Below are 22,887 nucleotides of genomic sequence, written 5' to 3' on the forward strand. Positions count from 1 at the left end.
AGAGTTGCAATTCTGAGAAACAAAGAAACAGTACTGCACGTTTTTTTTCCTTAAGCAGTATATCTGTCATGATAAAAATGAATTTGATTGCAGTAAATACATCAGAAAATTATAGAAGCCCCTTTCTGCCACTGCATAAAAAATTTGGAAAAGTTATTGCGACATTTTATCTCACAATTTTTATAAATTCGCAATTGCGAGTTATAAAGTCAGAATTGCAAGATATAAACTCACAATTCTGATTTTTTTTCCTCAGAATTGTGAGTTTATATCTCACAATAGATATCTCACAAAAAATTCTAAATTGTGGAAAAAAGTCAGAATTGTCATTCTGACTCGCAATTCTGAGAAAAAGTTGCAATTCTGAGAAACAAAGTCAAAGTCACAATTGGAGATATAAACCTAATTCTGAGGAAATCATTGCTGGTTTATGTCTTGCAGTTCTGACTTTGTTTCTATATAGAGATATAAACTCGCAATTCTGAGAAATGAAGTCAAAATGTGTGATGTAAATTCTGTCTTTTTTCTTAATTCTGACTTTTTTTAGCATTGCGTGATACAAACTTGCTATTGCAAGACATTCAATTCTGAGAAAAACTCACAATTATTTTGAAAAACAAATTCAGAATTGCAAGATATAAACTCACAATTCTGACTTTTATCTCAGTATTGTGATATAAACTTGCAATAGCTAATTATAAAGTCAAAATTTTGAGATATAAACGCAATTCTGAGAAATTAAGTGTGATTTGTGTAAATTGTGTGATGTAAACTTTTGATTTTTTCAGAATTGCGTGATATAAACTCACTATTGCAAGACATAAACTGATAATTCTTAGAAAATTAGCAATGTTGAGAATAACTCGCAATTCTGAGAAATGAAGTCAAAATTGTGTGATGTAAACTCTGACTTTTTTCTTAATTCTGACTTTTTTTTCTCAGAATTGTGTGATATAAACTCACTATTGCAAGACATAAACTCGCAATTCTTAGAAAAACTTGCAATTTTGAGAAAAAAAGTTGCAGTTCTGAGAAATAAAGTCAGAAGACATAAACTAACAATTCAGATTTTTTTTCCCTTAGAATTGCAAATCTATCTCATAAAACTGGCAATTCCGACTTTATAAGCAAGTTGTGGGAGTCAGAATTGTGAGATATAAACATATCAGTCTTTTTTACCCCCATGAAATTGGACTTTATTTCTTTCAATTGTGACTTTATATCAAGCAATTCTAAGAAAAAAGTCAGAATTTAGAGTTTATATCTTGCAATTCTGACTTTATAACTTGCAATCGCGAATTTATATCATGCACTTCTGAGAAAAAGATCAGAATTGTAAGATAAAATGTCGCAATGACTTTTCAAAAAATTTTATTCAGCGGCAGAAACGGGTTTCTATAGTTTTCTGATGTATTTACTGCAATCAGATTCATTTTTATCATGACAGATATACTGATTAAGAAAAAAAGTGCAGTACTGTACTTGAGTCAAATTTAATATGTGCTGTTATAATAATGATAAAAATGCTAGTTTACATTTATTTTTCTTGTAAGTGATCATAATGCTAAATGATTCTTTAGAGTTGCTGAGTTTCCTATTACTAATATTTAGACATTTTACTACCATTTATCTGATATGAATAAGCACAGTGATGCAGAGATATTCAATAGATACAGTGATATAAATTCTACTTGTATGCTAAAAGCATTACTGACTATTCATATTTCACAGTTATTCAGAACTGTCTGGAAGTTGTGAAAATCTAGTTTAGTGTCTTCTGTCTTTATGGTCCTAAACACTGTTTGGCAGACTCAATTTTTGTCTTTTTTATTTAGGTTGAGTTTGGCATCTGCTCAAAGCTAATGATGTAATTACCTCGCAAATAAATGCAATAAACTTTCCTCACCGCCTACAGGACAACAAAGTGAAGAGGAAAAATGGTTGAATATTATGTGCCTGTTTTGAAAAGCATTATATTTTACTCCTTAGATCTAATGATATTAATCATTCCCTATTTCTTTCTCTGTCAGGCCTCTACACACCCTGGGATCCCACAAAACAGGTAAATGATTTGAAATACTTGCTTTCTCAAACTACTATTTGTTTTTGCATGTTCTTAAACTGACCTTGACACCTGGTGGAGCTTCAAAGGGTCGTGAAGTAAGACTCCAAAACAGATTCATCCACATGACATTCGGTTCCATTAAAGGATTAGTTCACTACCAGAATAAAATTTTTTTTTAAAGAAAACATTCCAGGATTTTTCTCCATATAGCGGACTTTAATGGGGATCAGTGGGTTGAAGGTCCAAATTGCAGTTTCAATGCAGCTTCAAAGGGCTTTACACGATCTCAGCCGAAGAATAAGTGTCTTATTTAGCGAAACGTTATCTTTTTTTTTTTTTTTTTTTTTTTTTTAAAAAGGTGCTTTTAAACCACAAATGCTCATCTTGCACTAGCTCTGCGATGTGTGTCTACAACTTTATAGCTTTTACACACGTTAAATAATTAGCACTGGAAATATAGGTTAGTCTCACTACTTTTAATGAAGATGATTGTGTGTTGAACGTCTGCAACTTACTTTGAGTTTCATTTGTGGCAGTTTGCGTGCCAGCTTGCTAAAGAGATACTCAGACCAGAAATAAAATCCTGAAGTGATTTGAGTGACCGGATTTACTGTAAATCCGTCTCGAAAGCATTTTGGAGGGCATTTACACCTGGTCTTTTCACGATCGGATAACTATCCGATCAAAGAAAACACATGAAGTGACCAGGTATAAACAGGCCCATACAGCACAACCAGAGTTGTTGGATTTCTGTACAAATGACTGTTCTGAGCCAACCTGATCTTATAAGAAATAAGTATCTCTTGTTCTTTGAAACCACAATAATGGGGAAGACTGCTGACGTGGCAATGGTCCAGAAGACAATTATTGACATTAAGGTCATTACTGAAAGGGATGGCTGTTTACAGAGTGCTGTTTCAAAGCATATTAAATGCAAAGTTGACTGGAAGGAAGAAATTGGGTATGAAAAGGTGCACAAGCAACATGGATGACTGCAAGCTTGAGAAAACTGTCTAGCAAAGCTGATTCAAACACTTGGGAGAGCTTCATTAAGAGTGGAATGAAGCCGGAGTCAGTGCATCAAGAGTCACCACACTCAGACGTCTTCAGGAAAAGCTGCTTCTGAAACAGAAACAATGTCAGAAGCATTTTACCTGTGCTAAGGAGAAAATTAATTGGACTGTTGCTCAGTGGTCCAAAGTCCTCTTTTTCAGATAAAAGTAAATTTTGGATTTCATGTTGAAATCATGATCCCAGAGTCTGGAGGAACACTGGGGAGGCACAGAATCCGAGCTGCTTGAAGTCCAGTGTGAAGTCTCTGAAGTCAGTAATGATTTGGGGTGTCGTGTTGTCTGCTGGTGTTGGTTCATTGTGTTTTATCAAGTCCAAAGTCAATGCAAGTTCAGTCAACTCAAAAAAAGTTTATTCAACTTGAAATGTTAAATTATACTAAGTGGAAAACTTAGATATTTGAGTTGAATCAACTTAAAATTTTAAGACAGCTGGGTTACTTACCCATCTGTTAAGTTTAGTAAACGCAAATATCTAAGTTGTTAGTTAGTACAGCTTAACATTTCAAGTTGACTAAACTTATTTTAGTTGACTGAACTTAAAATTTTAAGGCAGCAGGGTAACAAATTATTTTAAGCTGACTCAACAAATTGTGTTTTTTATTTTTTACAGTGTAGAGAATCTATGGGATATTTTCAAGAAAAAGATGAGAAACAGTCGATCCAACAATATACAGACGATCTGAAGGCTCAATAGTGCTTCAGCAGTGCCACAGGCTGATCGCTTCCATACCACACCGTCCAGCTATTTTTCGTTTTGCTGCTTGATATTGCAAATTGTTGTGTTTTACCATATGATTCTAATGTGCTATCTTAATTACGAACACACTGGTTTGTAGTGCAGTTTTACCGTTTACTGCACGTTGTTATTCTTCCAACTGGAAGTCTTCCCCCATAGGCTTACTTCTATGTTGCGGAAAAAGCTGGATACTCCTGCTTTTAAACTGATTGTAATATTTGTAATGTAATTCAGAGCAAATTGATTCATTATTTCAGCAGATACGCTGATGGAACATTGACAGTTGTGATTCTCCCATAAGCGTTATAATCAAAAAATGTTTTTATGTAATGTAAAAGGATTTGAGCACCTGCACACCTTTGGCTTGCTGCTGCCCTTTAGCAACGATCTTAGAGCAGCGTCTGATGGCCGAATCCCTCGGCAGCTCAGAGCTTCTGCAGCATCAATCTCCGAACGCAGCCACGAGTTCTCAGTCTCAGCACGTGTTCAGCGGCGCGCTGGATAACACTCTGATAAAACCCGACATGGAAATGTCCCGGGTGACAGATGCATTAACGTAGTCGCCATGGGTGGCGTGCTTAATCAGTATGCCTCTTGTGCTGCTGCATTAGCAAACAAAAAGCTTTAACTGACAGCAAAGTGGGCCTCTTTAATATGTGTTTTTGCCAAGGTGGAGCAAGCTAGAATGTGTTTATCATAAAGAGAAATTATTCCAAGCAAAGAATATGGAGGTGATACGCAATTGATATTCCTCCTCCGCGGTCACTGAGACCTGCGGACTCAATCACGCTGTTGCTGTGTGATTTATAGCTCTGGCTGACTTAAAAACAAAACTCCTCGTTTCTGAAAATGGATTAATTTGAAGTTCTAAATATTAAAAAAAGGGTTCATGCAAAAATGAAAATTCTGTCACTATTTACTCACTCTCATGTCACTCCAAACCTGTGGGATTTGTTTGTGCACAGGCTATTTATTTGACCAAATAAACAACTTAAGCATGATTCTAACCTTTTTAGAAGGGTCCAAAATGATGGGAATCAAGTTTATTGTCTACGTTATCAGTTTCGGTATCATTAACATACTATTATAGTTTTATTAATATTTAAATCATTTTTACTTTAATATTTTCCATTTTAATTTTAACATTTCTTTTGTATTTGTGATTTTGTAGTGTGTTTATTCTTAGTAGGTTTTTAATATATATTTTATTTCAGTTAACGTTTGTTTAATTTAAAGCAACAAAAAAAATGTGATTTTAATTTTAGTGCAGTTTTAGTTAGCTATAATAATCCTGGTTGTTACAAAAAATGGATACTATTTTTTAATAATTCTGTAATTTATCTAATTAATAAAAAAAATTATGTATACACTACCAGTCAAAAGTTTTTGAACAGTATGATTTTTGATGTTCTTTTTAAAGACGTCTCTTCTGCTCACCAAGCCTGCATTTATTTGATAAAAAATACAGAAATGTAACATTAAAATAACTGCTTTCTTGTTGAATATATTTAAAAATGTAATTTATTCCTGTGATTTAAAAGCTGAATTTTTAGCATCATTATTCCAGTCACATGATCCTTCAGAAATCATTCTAATATTCTGATTTGCTGCTCATAAAACATTTATTAATATTACTATGTTGAAAACAGCTGAGTAGATTTTTTTCAGGCCTCTTTGATGAATAGAAAGTTCAGAAGAAAATCGTTTATCTGAAATAGAAATTTGTAACATTATAAATGTCTTTATAATTGCTTTTGATCAAATTTAAAGCATCCTTGCTAAATAAAAGTATTAATTTCTCCACCAACCAGAAAAAAAAAAAATATAATAATAATAAAATTAAATTAAAAAATTATACTGACTCCAAGCATTTGAATGGTATAATGTATAGTGTTACAAACGCTTTTTATTTAAGATAAATGTCGATCTTTGGATCTTTCTATTCATCAAAGAACCCTGATATTTATTTAAAAAATATTTATATATTTTTTTAAATTACATTTAAAAAGTATATAAATATTTATAAATATAAATAAAATATATTCAAATAGAAAAAAGTTATTTTAAATGGTAAAAATATTTCACAATATTACTGCTTTTGCTGTATTTTAGATCAAATAAATGCAGGCTTGGTAAGCAAAAGAGATGTCTTTAAAAAAAAATCTTACTGTTTAAAAACTTTTGACTGGTAGTGTATATTTAATTTATTTCCATTTCTGATTGGCCAATCAGAATCAACTATTCCAGCAAGACATTTAATAAAAGGGATATTTAGCACACAAAAAAATACATGCTCCACAGTGTTTGTATAATTTTCCTTAGTTTCACACATCTCACATTCTCTTTGCGAATCCACAAATGCCGTTTGTGAAACTAATGGACTATACATCTCAGGTTATGTTTCTCCGAAGCCTTGAAAAGTAATGCAACATTTCATTTAGCACATTTAGGTATTTCTATAACTGGCCGTGATATCTAATTTCATGTGAGTTCACTTTCATCCCGGTGTGAGATACATCATTTTCAGGAAGCTGTCCAGTTCGGCTGGATTCAGGGCTCGTAATGGAATTGGCAGGTTAAGCGGAGAGCTGCAGGTGAAATGAACAGCTCACAGGAAATAGGATCCATTAGCCCCTGGGGCACATGACTGTAGCACAGATACTTCGCTTCACACTTTAGTCCCTCACTTAGGGCTTAATTCATCTCCCCCGCTGAACCTCCAGAGAGCGATTGGACTGCTAAACTCCCTCCTCACAGAAAAAAAGACAGGAGTAATGACAGGGGTCACCTTTATGATACGCCAAGTGTTCTCCTCTTGAACTTTTAAAGGGTCTCCATGAGAGATTTTCATTTATTTTTTAGTGTATGTATATATATTATCCACTCAAACCATTCTATATCTGCGTTGTCCATATAGTGGGATCCTCAAGGAAGCCCCCAGACCAGCTTGTCGGCTGCTTTACTCCCCCACGGTGCCCCACATCCCGGCCAGACGCTCCATCGCTCCTCTGTTCCAGACACAGAGGGCTTCCACCTGGGCAAGCCGGACCCCTACGACCTCTATGAGAAGTCACGTGCCATTTACGAAAGCAGACGTAAGTCAGAGCATGTATTTTTAAGCATTGCAGTTTAAAAACAAGTGATTTTAAGCCGTTAAAACGCAATCAGCAGTGAAAGAGAACTCATTTTGTTATATGCGCGTGCTGTCTGTTTTCTTACATAAAGATAGTGCTCATAGAGTGCAGGAGTATTGAACATGAGTTATTTTTGCCACTTTATAGGCCTTCAACAGTTAAATACACAAACTTGTATGTGTCAAGATGCCCGTCTTTGCGAATGTCCTCGTAAACACAGTAATGTAGATCTTAAGTGACAGCAAATAGCTTAGAAAGAAAAACACGCGTGACAGTATATTGAATTCGGGCAGCTCTTAAAGTGACAGCAGTCTAATATTCCTGCTGTCTGTCATTCATGTTAATCAAACAACAAAAGAGAGAAAATCTCTCACTGCTCTTGATTTTCATAACTTAAATTTCTGTAATTTTTTTCCATCTCTAATTATTGCCCCTTTCTCTAGTATTATTATGCAAATACATATACACATCTCTTTATTTATACAGCTGTATATAGAGTAAATAATGCACAAATCTGTTCCAGATTCATACACATTATTATTTAAGTTTTTGTTTAAATGTTTTTCTGCTCTCATGTCACATATGTATGTATGCATGCATGTATGTACCAGGAGCACATATAATTTACTCATATCTTTCTGTCTTCAGTCATGAAGAAATTATTTTTTTTGAGGAAAGCATTTCAGGATTTTTCTCCATATAATGGACTTCATTGGTGCCCCGATTCTGAACTTAAATGTAGTTTAAATGCAGCTTCAAAGGGCTCTAAATTATCCCAGGCGAGGAAGTAGGGTCTTATCTAGCGAAACGATCGGCCATTTTTTTCGGAAAATAAAAATTAGTTTACTTTTTAAGCACAAAAGCTTGTGTAGCACAGGCTCTGGGATGTGCGTTCACATACTATTGAATCACGTCGAAAGGTCACGCGAAATGTAGGTGGAACTACAGACTCAGTGTTTACAAAGTGATCGCGCAAAGACTAAGAAAGTGCAAGTAAGTCAAACGCTGTTTACAAACAAAAAGCTACAACGATGTCGGACGATTCTAAAGTTGTAGGAGAAAATAAGATGGAGTTTTTCGCCATACTCTACCTTTTTGAGCCGGAGTACACAGACGATGAACTTAGACATGATTCGTAGTAGTGATGGGAAGTTCGGATTGTTTTACCAATTCGGACCTTTGAGCCTCGTTCAGCAAAATAAATCTTTTTTCGAGTCGTTTCGTTCATTTTAGCAAAATCAGCATCACGTGACAGCCCCATAAGATGAACGAAAACCCAAAGACTCGAAACAGGTGAACTAATTCCAGTACAGAACCTAATAGGATGTTGCGCATGTGTGACTGAACAAATCACTCCCCGAGACGATGCGTTCGTCCCGAGTCACATTAAAGATTCGTTCAAAATGAACGAATCCTTCAAGAACGTGCATCCCAGAGCCTGTGCTACACAAGTTTTTGTGCTTAAAAAGTATACAAATTTTTATTTTTCGAAAACAATGACCGATTATTTCATTAGATAAGACCCTTCTTCCTCGGCTGGGATCATTTAGAGCCCTCTAAAGCTGCATTTAAACTAAATTTTGGAAGTTCAAATTCGGGGCACCAATCAAGTCCATTATATGAAGAAAAATCCTTAAATGTTTTCCTTAAAAAACATAATTTCTTTACGACTGAAGACAGAAAGACATAAACATCTTGGATGACAAGGGGGTGAGTAAATTATTTGTAAATTTGTTGTTGAGTTTTGTTTTGTTTTTTTGTGGTATTGACATTGTGAATTATGAAATTCCTATAGTATCAACAATGTTGATATCATAAGGACTTTATTTACAGCAAAAATAAGTATATTATGATATAAAGAAAAAACAAAAATTATTCAGACGCCAGATATAATATTTGATATTTTTTTGCTGGTGGGTACAGGACACTATAGTTTATTTATGCAAGTGAGGATAGCAAAATAAAGTAAACTGTGACATATTATACCTAAAAAGTCTTCATTCAGTGGACTATCATTTTATTATGACACATTGACCTGACCATGTTTTGCTTGAGTGTTTTTTTCTTTAATTGCTAATGTGACCTTTTTACACCACAGCCTGAAGAAAATTAGGTTGACCTGAATTGGTATTAACTAATTGTGTACTTAAATTTAACAGCTGACTGCTGACTAATTCATTTGTGAGACAGTCACAGAAGGTTGGCATTGTCAAGATGAATTTTTTCTGACACAGCTTAAGTCATATTTTATTACCATTTTCTAAACTGTGGCAAATAAACTGTGATAAAGTGAGAAATGTAAAAGGTGTCTGAATAAATTTTGATTAGACTGTATATTGTTACCGTGAAATAAGATTACTCATATCGTGAGTAATTTGGATGTTTTACCTTTCAGTTTTTTTTTATTCTCATTATAATTATAATGTTTTATTCCCATTTTAATTATAATAATTAATCTTTTAAAGGGGTCCTATTATGCTCTTTTACAAAGCCTTGATTTTGTTTTGGGGTGTACTAGAACATGCTCTCATGCTTGGTGGTTCGAAAAATGCATTATTTTTCACATTATTTTATTACTATACCTTTCTCCCCAGTCTGGCACAAATGGCTCGATTAGTTCCGGGTTTAATGAAGGCCCGCCTTCGAAAAACGAAATGTCTTATGATTGGTTAGCTGTCTCAGTGCGTTGTGATTGGCGAACAGCTTAGACGGTTGCCACGCCCCTTGCCAAAGCAGCAAGTTCCATTTGCTTCATTATAGTTAAGGATATATTAAGGTATAGTAGTGTTGGGTCCTATCATCAGCCTGTGAGATCGCCGATACATGATATTATCCTACTATATTATTAAATTATTTACATACTTAGTTTTATCCGAAACCAGCTGTTAGCATAAGGCTAACAGCAGCCTAATGTTTTAAGTATGATGTGAAGTGTTTCTCCATGCTGCATTGCTAAAGTTAGGCTAATCCCCCACCAAGTCTCTACCCACCCCCCAACCATTCGAATTTCACTAGGCGGGATTTATTTGAATGATATTCTAATGGGCCGCATTGTGACATCACAACACCCAGAAAAAAAAAAAAACGCTGTAGTCCAAAGGAGCTGTTCGTTGTAGTTCTTGAAAAGGGATTTTTTAAAAACAAAAGATCTCCCTTTGAAGTGGACTTTGAGATTTGTAAGATCTTTTCTATGCCGAAGCATACACACCACACACTGACTAAAATAAAAAAAAGTGAAAAAGCAAAATAGCACCCTTTTAACATTTTTATTACCGGTATATAAGAATTATTTACTGTAATAAAGTAAAAAAAAATAAGTGTAATACAATTAGAGTATTCCCACATTCATGCTAATGCAAAAAATATATGCTGGAATTTTTGGAAAATTCAGAAAAATGTATGGAGTTTATTAATCTTAATTTTTTTTTTTTTAAATCAAGGAAATTACTATGTTTTAAAAAAGTACCATGTATTGAATATACTTTTTTCTATTTCATTAGCTGGAAATGGCTCTAGTGTAAATTAAATTTGCTTACAGCCCTACTGAGGTTTTTTTTTGTTTTGTTTTGTTTTGTTTTTTACAAAGAATAGGTCAAACTGGTTCACAAAGTGAGTGATTAGCAAATTAGTCTGAATAAAAATGATTTTTAAAAAATCATCCAATTATCACAAACAACAACTAGACTGGTCATGGAAATTAATAAAAAATAAATAATATATTTTAATACAGTAATTTTTTCACATTATATTAAAAGGGGCAGAACACACACAGTTTCACCCAATCTCATGTTAATCTTGAATACTTACTGAGGGACTTTTTATTTTTTATTTATTTATTTATTTTCTTTTTTCTTTTTTTACAAACTGGTTCACAAAGTGAGTCAGTAGCAAACTGGTCTGAATAAAAATGACTTTTCAAAAATCATCCAATTATTACAAACAACAACTAGACTGGTATATAAGAATTATTTACTGTATTAAAGTAAAAGAAAATTGTAATACAATTACAGTGTTCCCACATTCGTGGAAATGCTAAAAATATATGCTGGAATTTTTGGAAAATTCAGAAAAATGTATGGAGTTTATTAATCTTAAATTTTAAATATATATATTTTTTAAATCAAGGAAATTACTATGTTTTAAAAAAGTACCATGCATTAAATATACTTTTTTTCTATTTCATCAGCTGGAAATGGCTCTAGTGTAAATTAAATTTGCTCACAGCCCTACTGAGGGATTTTTTTTTTTTTTTTTTCAATTTTTTTTTTTTTTTTTTGGTCAAACTGGTTCACAAAGTGAGTGATTAGCAAATTGGTCTGAATAAAAAATATATTTTTAAAATCATCCAATTATCACAAACAACAACTAGACTGGTCATGGAAATTAATAAAAAATAAATAAATATATTTTAATACAGTTATTTTTTCACATTATATTAAAGGGGGCAGAACACACACACAGTTTCACCCAATCCCATGTTAATGTTGAATACCTACTGAGGGACTTTTTTTTCCTTTTCTTTTTTTTTTTTTAACAAAAAATTGGCCAAACTGGTTCACAAAGTGAGTGATTAGCAAATTGGTCTGAATAAAAATTATTTTAAAAAAAACCCCATCCAGTTATCACAAACAACAACTAGGCTGGTCATGGAAATAAATAAAAAATAAATAAATGCATTATTTTTTCAGTTTATATTAAAGGGGGCAAAACACACACAGTTTCACCCAATCTCATGTTACTCTTGAGTACCTATAGAGTAGTATTGGATCCTTCGTATCTCCAAAAAGTCTTAATTTCATCAGATTTATTAAAGAAACATGCAGCTTTACAATTCCCTCCGCAAACGGCTGAGCTCCTGGAAGCACGGGCGGAGCTAAAGAGTAAAACAGAAATTTGATGCAGGTTCACTTACCGCACTTCAGTATCAAATCATGATCAGAATCTTTTATTGCTGGGAACACTCTTTCAGTATCAAACAATGTGCAAATTCAGCATCGAACTGGGCCTTGTTTATAAAGCATTCATCACCGAAATGACAATCACCTGTGAAACTCTGTTGCTGCCTCGGAGCAACTCTTCACATAACTCTAGGTTCTCTGGGAAGCTAGAAATGCTCATACAAGGAGTTCCAACCTTCATAAAGATGTCATGAAGAGCCATGCTCAATTTCGTCAATCTAATAATCATTCCTTTTTTTAATTCGAGGTGAAACACGAGACTAAAATTCTTGACAGGTTCTTTGTGTCTCCTCTACATATGAGCCCAAGTAAAGCATAAAGCTAGTTGATAGTACAAAGTATTTTTGAAACATTTCATTGTTTGAAGTTCTCATTTCTTATTCTCACAGAGCCGGTCCCTCCTCGGACGCTGACAGACTCTACAGGCAAGTAGAGGATTGTGCTCCTTTCCCTTTCTTTATGTCACAAAGAACATATGCTGTTAGTCACATTTCAGTAGCTAATTTATGTAACCCATGTGACTTCAGTGCACTATATTTAGCTCTCTGTCTACCACTATACTCTTATTCTTCACCACATCAGAAGGTTCAGCACACCAGTTTGTGAGGTGACCTACATAACGTGTGGCGTTCCTTGATCCTTCAGCTTGTGTTCAGGTTTAGGGATGGTTTGATGTTCCTGAAGAAGTCCTGCTCTTTGCTTTCATGTCAAACATGATGAGTTCTTACATTTTATAGGATCTTAGAGTGAATTTTAATGTGTGATTGCTAAGGTGTTTTGCTAGGTAGTTAAATATCCCTAACCGAGGAAGCACCATGATTTAAATCAAGTTTGAGTTTGGTGTGCGTGATCTAAATTGTGTATCTTGTTTCTCAGGTGTGGAGTATCAGGAAGTGGAAGTGCACCTGCTGCGTGAGAAGACCGGCTTCGGCTTTAGGATCCTGGGTGGAGACGAGGCGGTGCAGGCTGTGAGTCCGGAGGCCCGTGACAAGGCTCGTATGGGGCAGGATAAACAGATACTGGTCTATATCTGTACAGCTCCACGAGCAGCAGATGGAAACATACCTGAAAAAATTCATTTTCTCCTTCCTTCAGCTACATATACAACATTACAATAGAAAAAAACATGTTTTTTTTGGGCATATACCATGATAATATGATACATGAGTATGTAGGTTGTTATAGTTTAGAAAATTTCGGTAGTAATTATCAAAGCTGGGCTTTATGATAATGAATGACGACAGTTCAAAAGTTTGTGGTTGGTAAGATTTTTTTAAGTTATTGAAATAGGTTTCCTATGATTATCAATGCTTTATTTATTTAATCAAAAACACTGTGAAAACAGTAATACTCTTAAACATTACTGTAATTTAAAACAACTGTTTCTTTTTTTAATGCATTTTATGATGTGATTTATTTCTGTGATGCAAAGCTGAGTTTTCAGCATCATTGCTCCAGTAAATAATTATATTATGCTTATATTGTTTTTGTGAAAACCATACTTTTTCTTGGATTATTTGATAAATATAAGGTTTAAAAGAACAGCTTTTATTTTAGATATATATTTTTGTAACATTATAAATAGCTTTACGGTCACTTTAACCAATTTAATGCCTCCTTTCTGAATAAAATTATTTATAATCATAAAATATAATAATAACAGGAGAAAAAAATCTTACTGACCCCAAAAGTGCAGTCTGTTTTTGCTCATATATCAGACTTATGATGTGCCTAATGACATTATTTTATGAGATAAACTTGTGCATCAGGCTTTTTAATGTATACACATTATATAATATTATATATGACGTATACATATATATATATATATATATATATATATGAATGCATGTGTGTGTGTGTGTGTGTATATATATATATATATATATATATATATATATACATTACTCATATATTTTTATTATAATATAAATTTGTGCAAGCTTTACAGCAGTTTACAGCAAAATTAACTATATTTTGAGATGTTACAATAAAATTCTAATTACTCATATATTTTTATTATAATATTATTTTTTTATTGTAATGCCCAAATAGTTTTGCTTTTATTCATTTTTATTTTCATTTTTTTTATTTGCTTTTTAGTTTTACTTCAATTTAGTGTAGTTTTCATCCCTTTCATTCTATCACAAATTGTTCCATCTGCCACTAATGAGACGCAACACTGTGATTGGTTGTTTTACATGTCAATCAAACAGCAACTTTTTAAATCGCATTGCTGTTGTTCTTGTTGTGTATTTATTCAGTTTATTTTTATTTTTATTTATTTATTTGACAGAATCATATTGACAGTTGCTGGTCTAAGGACGTTAGTTTCCGCCACTGAATAAAAAAAAAAAAAAAAAAAAATACAAAACCAAAAAAAAATTCTCGGAATTGCATGATATAAACTCAATTGTGAGTTAAAAAGTCCAAACTGCGAGATTTAAACTCACAATTCTGATGTTTTTTTCTCAGAATTGTAATAAAAAAACTCTCAGTTGTGAGAAATAAAGTTAGAATTGCAGATAAAAACTTGCAATTCTGACTTTTTTTCTCACAAATGGGAGTTTATATCTCACAGTTCTGACATTTTTCTCAGAATCAGTTGCGAGTTATAAAGTTCAATTTTGAGGAAACAAAAAAGACATTTGTGAGTTAATTATTATTATTATTATTATTATTAATGTGTAATAATTTTAGTACCATTGACATTAATGTTTAAGAATATTTTAATAGCAAAATATATACATTATAAATATAAATATAAAAAATTTGTATTATGGTTAGATCAATAATAAATATTTTTGTTTTTATTACAACAATTAATAATAATATATCTAAATTATAAGTATAACTATTACATATATTTATAATAGTAATATTAAAATATGTATTATAACAACTGAAGTTTATTTTATTACCATTAAGATTACAATTGAGAATATTTATAATAATATAAATAAATTATAAGCATCAAATAAATGTATGATAATAATGTTAATAAAATGTTTACCTTATATTAAAATTAAATATTTATTATTATATAGTAAGGAAGCCTATTTTAGTATCACTGAGATTAATAGTTGAGAATATTTTAATAAAAAAATAACTTTAAAAAAATCACATTTGTGAGTTTATCTCTCAATTCTGACTTTATAACTCGCAGTTACAAGGAAAAAAAAAGTCAGAATTGTGAAATAAAAAGTCGCTATTAATTTTTTTTTCCTTTTGCTTGTATTTTAACACCTAGTTTTATTCTTTTGCACTTTCCACATTTTTATTTGTATTTAGTTAACAAATTGATTTTTTTTTTACTAATTTTCTTCTTCATAATAGTTGTAATTACCAATAACACTAACCGTGTTGCATACTGTACTGTATGGTACTGTATATATCAAATAGACTATCAAAAATAATCTGATACCATAAATATACCATTTACCACCATTGTACATTGTCGTAACGTTGAGCTGCTTCATTTTACACCGATTCTGTGCAGAGTTGTGGCTGTTTAAAGCCATCAAACTCCAAACTGAATTGTCACGGATTTTCTTCCGTTTGAAATGACAGTTTATTTACAGTCATCTCTTTGCTAGTTGTACTTGGTAATCTCTGGTGATTAAATTTAATTTCTTAAATAAATACCAGCAGTTGAGCAACTTTCTGTCAGGCTAGATATGTATAATCCCATCAGCTAGTCAAGAAAATTGCTGTTTGAACATGTGAAACCGGTGACAATATTATTATGAGACTGTACATGTCAGTTCACATTAACATGATGACTGATTTTTCTTCACAGATTGTGATCGGAGCAATCATAGAGAACAGCCCAGCGGAGCGCGACGGCAGACTGCGTCCGGGAGATGAGCTGGTCTCGGTTGACAGGATGCCCGTGGCGGGGAGACCTCACCGCTACGTCATTGACCTCATGCACGCGGCGGCACGAAACGGACAGGTCACCCTGACCGTCAGGAGGAGAGTTCTGCCGCAGCAAGGTGAGCAAACTCTCCTAAAAACCCTCCAGTGATGACAAACCAACTAAAGCGGCAATTTTATCCTCAAATCCAGTCATTAAAAAATTATTTCTTTTGTCTGGATTTACATTATTAAGAAGTAAATGCACAGTAATTGGTGGCAATTATCTCTTGAGTCACATTGCTGTGGTTGTGTTTGCATTGACTGAGATTGTGTTTGCTGCCACCTGCAGGCCAGCCATGTGAGGAAAACGGTGCATCGGCCAATCAAAGCAGTTCTCCGCGGGGTCATGCAGTGTGCCCCGTCAACTTGCCCCCCACCACTGATGTAGTTATCCACCGTAAGGAAAGCGAAGGCTTTGGCTTTGTCATCATCAGCTCCCTCAACCGTCCAGAGACCACTAACACAATAAGTAAGTCCTGCCTTCACAGTGCTGTTTATCTGATGTTCTGGTGAACACCAATGTATTTGTTTGCACATTGTGATGTATTAAAGGGACGTGTTTATTAAGAGAGACTCTTTATTATCTTAAAAGTTCAGTTTGTAGTGCAGATGTGTTGAAAGTATGGGATCAGGCCCGGTATGTGTCCAAGAATAGTCCATACATTTTAAACGAGGAAGCTGATTTATCTCATCCACATTTGGGTAAATTTCACAAAACCTGTGAAAAAAAAAAAAAAAAAAAAAAAAAAAGAAACTGTTTGACTCATATTTCAGCCCAAAATGAAGAAAAAGAAAACAAAAGAAATAGGATATTGATTTTTTTTTTTTTTTTTTTTTTTTTTTTTGTATATAGCAAATTATTAGTTGATTAATAGATTAATAGTTGAGAATATTTTAATAGTAGTATATATACATTATAAATATAAATATTATGCTATATGCATAATATGTATATTATGCTATATATATAAATTTTATGCTAATTCATATAAATTATAAGTATAAATTGAGAATATTTATTATAGTAATTTATATAATTTATAAATATATTATGAATACTATTATTATTATTATTATTATTATTATTATTATTATTATAGTAATGAAGCTTTATTTTAGTACCATTGAGATTAATAGTTGGGAATATTTTAATAGTAATATATAAACATTATAAATATAAATATAAAATAATTGTATTACGGTTATATTAATGATAAATATTTTCGTTTTTATTACAACAATTTGTAGTAATTTATGTAAATTACTGTAAAAAAAAAAAAAAAAAGTTTGACTCATATTTCAGCCCAAAACGAAGAAAAAGAAAACAAAAGAAATTGGATATTGATTTTTTTTTTTTTTTTTTTTTTTTTTGGCATATAGCAAATTATTAGTTGATTAATAGATTAATAGTTGAGAATATTTTAATAGTAATATATATACATTATAAATATAAATATAATTTTATAATAATTCATATAAATTAAAAGTATAAATTGAGAATATTTATTATAGTAATTTATATAATTTATAAACATATTATGATTATTATTATTATTATAGTAATGAAGCTTATTTTAGTACCATTGAGATTAATAGTTGGGAATATTTTAATAGTAATATATAAACATTATAAATATAAATATAAAATAATTCTATTACGGTTATATTAATGATAAATATTTTTTGTTTTTATTACAACAATTTGTAATAATTTATGTAAACTATAAGTATAAATTGAGAATATATAATAATTTATCATTTTAGTACCATTGACATTAATATTTAAGAATATTTTAATAGCAAAATATATACATAAAATATGTACATATATTTATAAATATAAATATAAAATATTTGTATTATGGTTAGATTAATTATAAATATTTTTGTTTTTAATTATTTATAACAATATATCTAAATTATAGGTATAAATATTAAATATATTTATAATAGTAATATTAAAATATGTATTATTACAACTAAAGTACCATTAGGATTACTATTGAAAATATTTATAGTAATGTAAATAAATTATAAACATCAAATAAATGTATGATGACAATGTTAATAAAAATGTTTACCTTATATTAAAATGTAATATTTATTATTATTGTTATATAGTAATGAAGCCTATTTTAGTAACATTGAGATTAATAGTTGAGAATATTTTAATAGTAATATTTATACATTATAAATATAAATATATGATACTGTAATTATGGTTAAATTCATTATAAATAATTTTGTTTTTATTACAACAACAAAATATGTATTATAACAACTAAATTATATTTTAGTACCATTAAGATTACTATTGAGATTATTTATAATAGTAATGTAAAACATCAAATAAATATAAAATACAATACAATAATAATGTTAATAAAATGTTTATCTTTAATATTAAAGTATAAATAACTTGTTGTAAATATTGGGGGTAAATTGCTAAAGTAAAATGTATTACCATAATGAGAATTCAAAAGTAAGACATGCTAAATTGTGATTAAAATATCACAATGTAAAAAAAAAAACAGGCTTAATTTTCTTTATGGAAAATTGTATTTCTATTTTTTTATGTTCTTTTTATATTGGAGGGAAATATGACATGTCTGATTTAATTTTTTTTTTTAAAACTGCATTATGACCAAATGATCTCACATGCAGTTCTCATGATATTTACATTCGTATGTTTTGTAGCTGTGCCACATAAGATTGGCCGCATCATCGAGGGCAGTCCGGCTGATCGCTGTGGGAAGCTGAAAGTTGGTGATCGTATAATGGCTGTCAACTGTCAGTCTATCATCAACATGCCTCACGCTGACATTGTCAAGCTGATCAAAGACGCTGGACTCACTGTCACCTTGCACATCATCCCTGAGGAAGGTATGATCAGAACACGTTACAACAAAGAAAGATTTCTGTCTTGTTCCTTGGTAAACACAATCACTGTGTGCCTTAGACGTAAACGGTGCTCATTCGGCCCCTACATCAGAGAAGCAGAGTCCCATGGTGGCCCAGAAGCACAGCCCTCAGACTCAGTCCAGCCCAGCAGCCCAGCAGAGCCCGACCGTGGCTCATCCCAGCCCACCAGCCCCTCACCCCAGCCCGGCCACCACGCAGCCCAGCCCCCTGTTGATGGAGCCGGGCCCTGGAGCTCCACACAGCAGCCCACCAGTGACTCAAAGCAGTCTGCCTGTGAGTCAGGCCGGCCTGGAGGCCATGCAGTCGGGCTCAGCGGTGACTCAGGCTGCTGCTGCTGCTGTAGATCCAGGCATGGTGGGAGTTCAGCCCACCTCCATTGGATCAGTGCCCGTACCACCACAGCTGTACCTTCATGACACCAGGTACTGTTTCCCGGATATATCATTCTTATGGCTTGAAAATCAATCTATCAATCATCTATCTATCTGTCGCTCTATCGTTCTATCTAGCGTTCTGCGTATTGTTTCATCATTATCTCTATCGTTCTGTCTTTCGTTATATCTTTCATTATATCGTTATGTCGTTCTATCTTTTGTTCTGTTTTATTCTATCTTTAATTCTGTCTATCTATCTGTCTATCTATCTATCTATGTATCTATCTATCTATCTATCTATAATCTATCTATCTGTTGTTCTATCAATCTATCTTCTGTCTATCTATCTATCTATCTATCATTGTATCGTTCTATCGTTCTATCTATTGTTCTGTCTATCGTTCCATCTATCATTCTATCTTTCATTGTATCTATCTATCTGTCTATCTATCTATATATCTGTATATCTATCTATTTATCTATATATCTATCTATCTATCATCTATCTATCTATCTGTTGTTCTATCAATCTATCTTCTATCTATCTCTCTATCTATCTATCTATCTATCGTTGTACCATTCTATCGTTCTATCTATTGTTCTGTCTGTCGTTCCATCTTTCATTCTATCTATCTATCTATCTATCTATCTATCTATCTATCTATCTATCTATTTATCTATCTATCTGTCTATCTATCTATATATCTGTATATCTATCTATCTATCTCTCTATCTATCTATCTATCTATCGTTGTACCATTCTATCGTTCTATCTATTGTTCTGTCTGTCGTTCCATCTATCTATCTATCTATCTATCTATCTATCTATCTATCTATCTATCTATCTATCTATCTATCTATCTATCTATCTATCTATCATCTATCTATCTATCTGTTGTTCTATCAATCTATCTTCTATCTATCTCTCTATCTATCTATCTATCTATCTATCGTTGTACCATTCTATCGTTCTATCTATTGTTCTGTCTGTCGTTCCATCTTTCATTCTATCTATCTCTCTATCTATCTATCTATCTATCGTTGTACCATTCTATCGTTCTATCTATTGTTCTGTCTGTCGTTCCATCTTTTATTCTATCTATCTATCTATCTATCTATCTATCTATCTATCTATCTATCTATCTATCTATCTATCTATCTATCTATCTATCTATCTATCTATCTATCTATCTATCTATCATCTATCTATCCCTCTGTTCTTCTATCAATCTATCTATCTATCTATCTATCTATCTATCTATCTATCTATCTATCTATCTATCTATCATCTATCGTTGTATCCTTGTATCGTTCTATCTATTGTTCTGTCTGTCGTTCCATCTATCTATCTATCTATCTATCTATCTATCTATCATCTATCTATCTATCTGTTGTTCTGTCAATCTATCTTCTCTCTATCTATCTATCTATCGTTGTACCATTCTATCGTTCTATCTATTGTTCTGTCTGTCATTCCATCTTTCATTCTATCTATCTATCTATCTATCTATCTGTCTATCTATCTATCTATCATCTATCTATCCCTCTGTTGTTCTATCAATCTATCATCTATCTATCTATCTATCTATCATCTATCTATCTATCGTTGTATCCTTGTATCGTTCTATCTATTGTTGTCTGTCGTTCCATCTATCTATCTATCTATCTATCTATCATCTATCTATCTATCTGTTGTTCTGTCAATCTATCTTCTATCTATCTATCTGTCTATCTATCTATCGTTGTATCGTTCTGTCTATCGTTCCATCTTTCTATCTATCTACCTATCTATCTATCTATCTATCTATCTATCGTTGTATCGTTGTATCGTTCTATCTATTGTTCTGTCTATCGTTCCATCTTTCATTCTATCTATCTATCTATCTATCTATCTATCTGTCATCTATCTATCTGTTGTTCTGTCAGTCTATCTTCTATCTATCTATGTATCGTTGTATCGTTCTGTCGTTCTATCTATTGTTCTGTCTATCGTTCCATCTTTCTATCTATCTATCGTTCTATCGTTCTATCATTCTGCCTATCATTCTATCTATCGTTCTGTCTATCTATCTACCATTCTATTCTATCATCCTATCGATTGTTCTATTATTCTATCATACATTCTGTCTATTGTTTTGTCATTCTTTCGGTTTTATTTTTCATTACAATTAAGCACATTATATTCATGTTGCATAAAGAAGATTTAGAAAAAGAGATTTAGAAGATTTAGAAAAAAAAATCACCATTAAGCATGTTTTTCCCCAAATAATAATTTCTGTATTTTAACTTCTGAGTTTTTTTCTGTAATTTCTAAATTAATAACTCTAATGACAATTCTCATGTATTACAAAAATAAAATCAGCATGCTGTCATGAGATATATGTACTATACAATTCAAATAATATATATATAATTTTGTTTTTGGCAATGACATTTTTTGAAGAAATTTTGCTTAACTGTTATTAATGTCAATGCAAGTAATTTTAACTGGTACAAAACACATTGTTTCTAAATGGAATATAAAATATAAATTCATAAAGTGTTTTTAATTAACTTAAAATTGTTTTCAATTAAAATACTAACATTTTTTTAATTAATAAATTGAAATAATATTTTTGGGGACAGGCTTGTTCTTGACATGCTTCGGGACCCATCTAAATCCTTTTATTTTTTTCCTGTGTTGTTCCATGTGTCCATGTCTGTTTAAATGCTCTCAGGTACTCTTTGGGCTCAACCAAACTGCCTTGGGCAGTCTCACATCATGCTTCGAGCGTCAGCTGTCTTCTCTCGCACCAGCTTGAGTAACATCACTTAACACTTCATGATAAATTATTTACCTCCTCAATAATACATGCTTCTCCTCTCAGGCAGGGTTTGCACGTTTTTTTTCCCAGGGTTGGCTCAAGACTGCTCTGATTTATGCATCGTCAAAGATGGCCAGTGAGACTTGATAAATATGGCCCATGAGCAAAGCCCTGGTCACATGGTCAGAGAAGGGAAGAAAAGTCACTGCTGGATATTGAGCGTTGTTTTCATTGTACATCGGACGTAATAATATTTAAACCAACACCCACAGAGAGTTTAGGTGGTTTAATTTTGAAATTGGTTGGAAATGTGTACAAGTTATTCAGCCTGTTGAATTGTAAGACAGGAATGCTTAATAAGTTCTTGTTGGTGCCTACAGGTCGGAGGTTAAAGCCAGACAGGATGTTAAACCTGATATCTGTCAAGCTGCTTACACAGACTACAGACAGCCTCCGGTGGACTACAGGCATCCTCCAGTAGCAGACTACAGACAGCCACCCACCATGGAGTACAGACACCCACCTGCTCTCATAGACTACAGACAGCACTCCATCGCCGATTACAGACCACAGGTCAAAATGCACACTTTATTAAACAAAAAAATTACTTGAGATCTACAGTATGATACAATTACAGTACAGCGCAGCTGGAAAATCAATAAAATCACCATTAGAAGTGCCATGTTTTTGTTACACAATGAAATCACCTGCTGTAGCACTTAAAAAATATAGAGCATTTGTATTTGTCCTGTACACTGAATAAAAATAACACATTTAAATGTGGTTTGATCATTTTGAATTACACATAAGACATTTTTTTGGAGATTTTTGGTGTTATTTACAGAGATATAAATTAATATTAAATATTAATATTAAATCTAAATTAAAGAAAAAAGCTAAGTA

The 22,887-nt window shown here is 32.2% G+C and overlaps 1 protein-coding gene across 3 annotated transcripts in view; it reads left to right on the forward strand.

The window, feature by feature from the left end:
- The window catches only part of magi2b (membrane associated guanylate kinase, WW and PDZ domain containing 2b), a 131,970-nt gene that overhangs the window by 100,580 nt on the left and 8,503 nt on the right, over positions 1–22,887 (forward strand). For all 3 annotated transcript variants that reach the window (XM_051100216.1, XM_051100218.1, XM_051100217.1), the window contains exons 12-20: positions 2,031–2,062; positions 6,792–6,969; positions 12,356–12,391; positions 12,843–12,958; positions 15,766–15,961; positions 16,174–16,353; positions 18,582–18,767; positions 18,844–19,228; positions 22,365–22,557. In XM_051100216.1, coding sequence (XP_050956173.1) covers positions 2,031–2,062; positions 6,792–6,969; positions 12,356–12,391; positions 12,843–12,958; positions 15,766–15,961; positions 16,174–16,353; positions 18,582–18,767; positions 18,844–19,228; positions 22,365–22,557 — 1,502 coding nt within the window. The remainder of the gene's footprint in view (positions 1–2,030; positions 2,063–6,791; positions 6,970–12,355; positions 12,392–12,842; positions 12,959–15,765; positions 15,962–16,173; positions 16,354–18,581; positions 18,768–18,843; positions 19,229–22,364; positions 22,558–22,887) is intronic.

Source organism: Labeo rohita, chromosome 25 (assembly GCF_022985175.1).
Source record: "Labeo rohita strain BAU-BD-2019 chromosome 25, IGBB_LRoh.1.0, whole genome shotgun sequence".
Taxonomy (NCBI): Eukaryota; Metazoa; Chordata; class Actinopteri; order Cypriniformes; family Cyprinidae; genus Labeo; species Labeo rohita.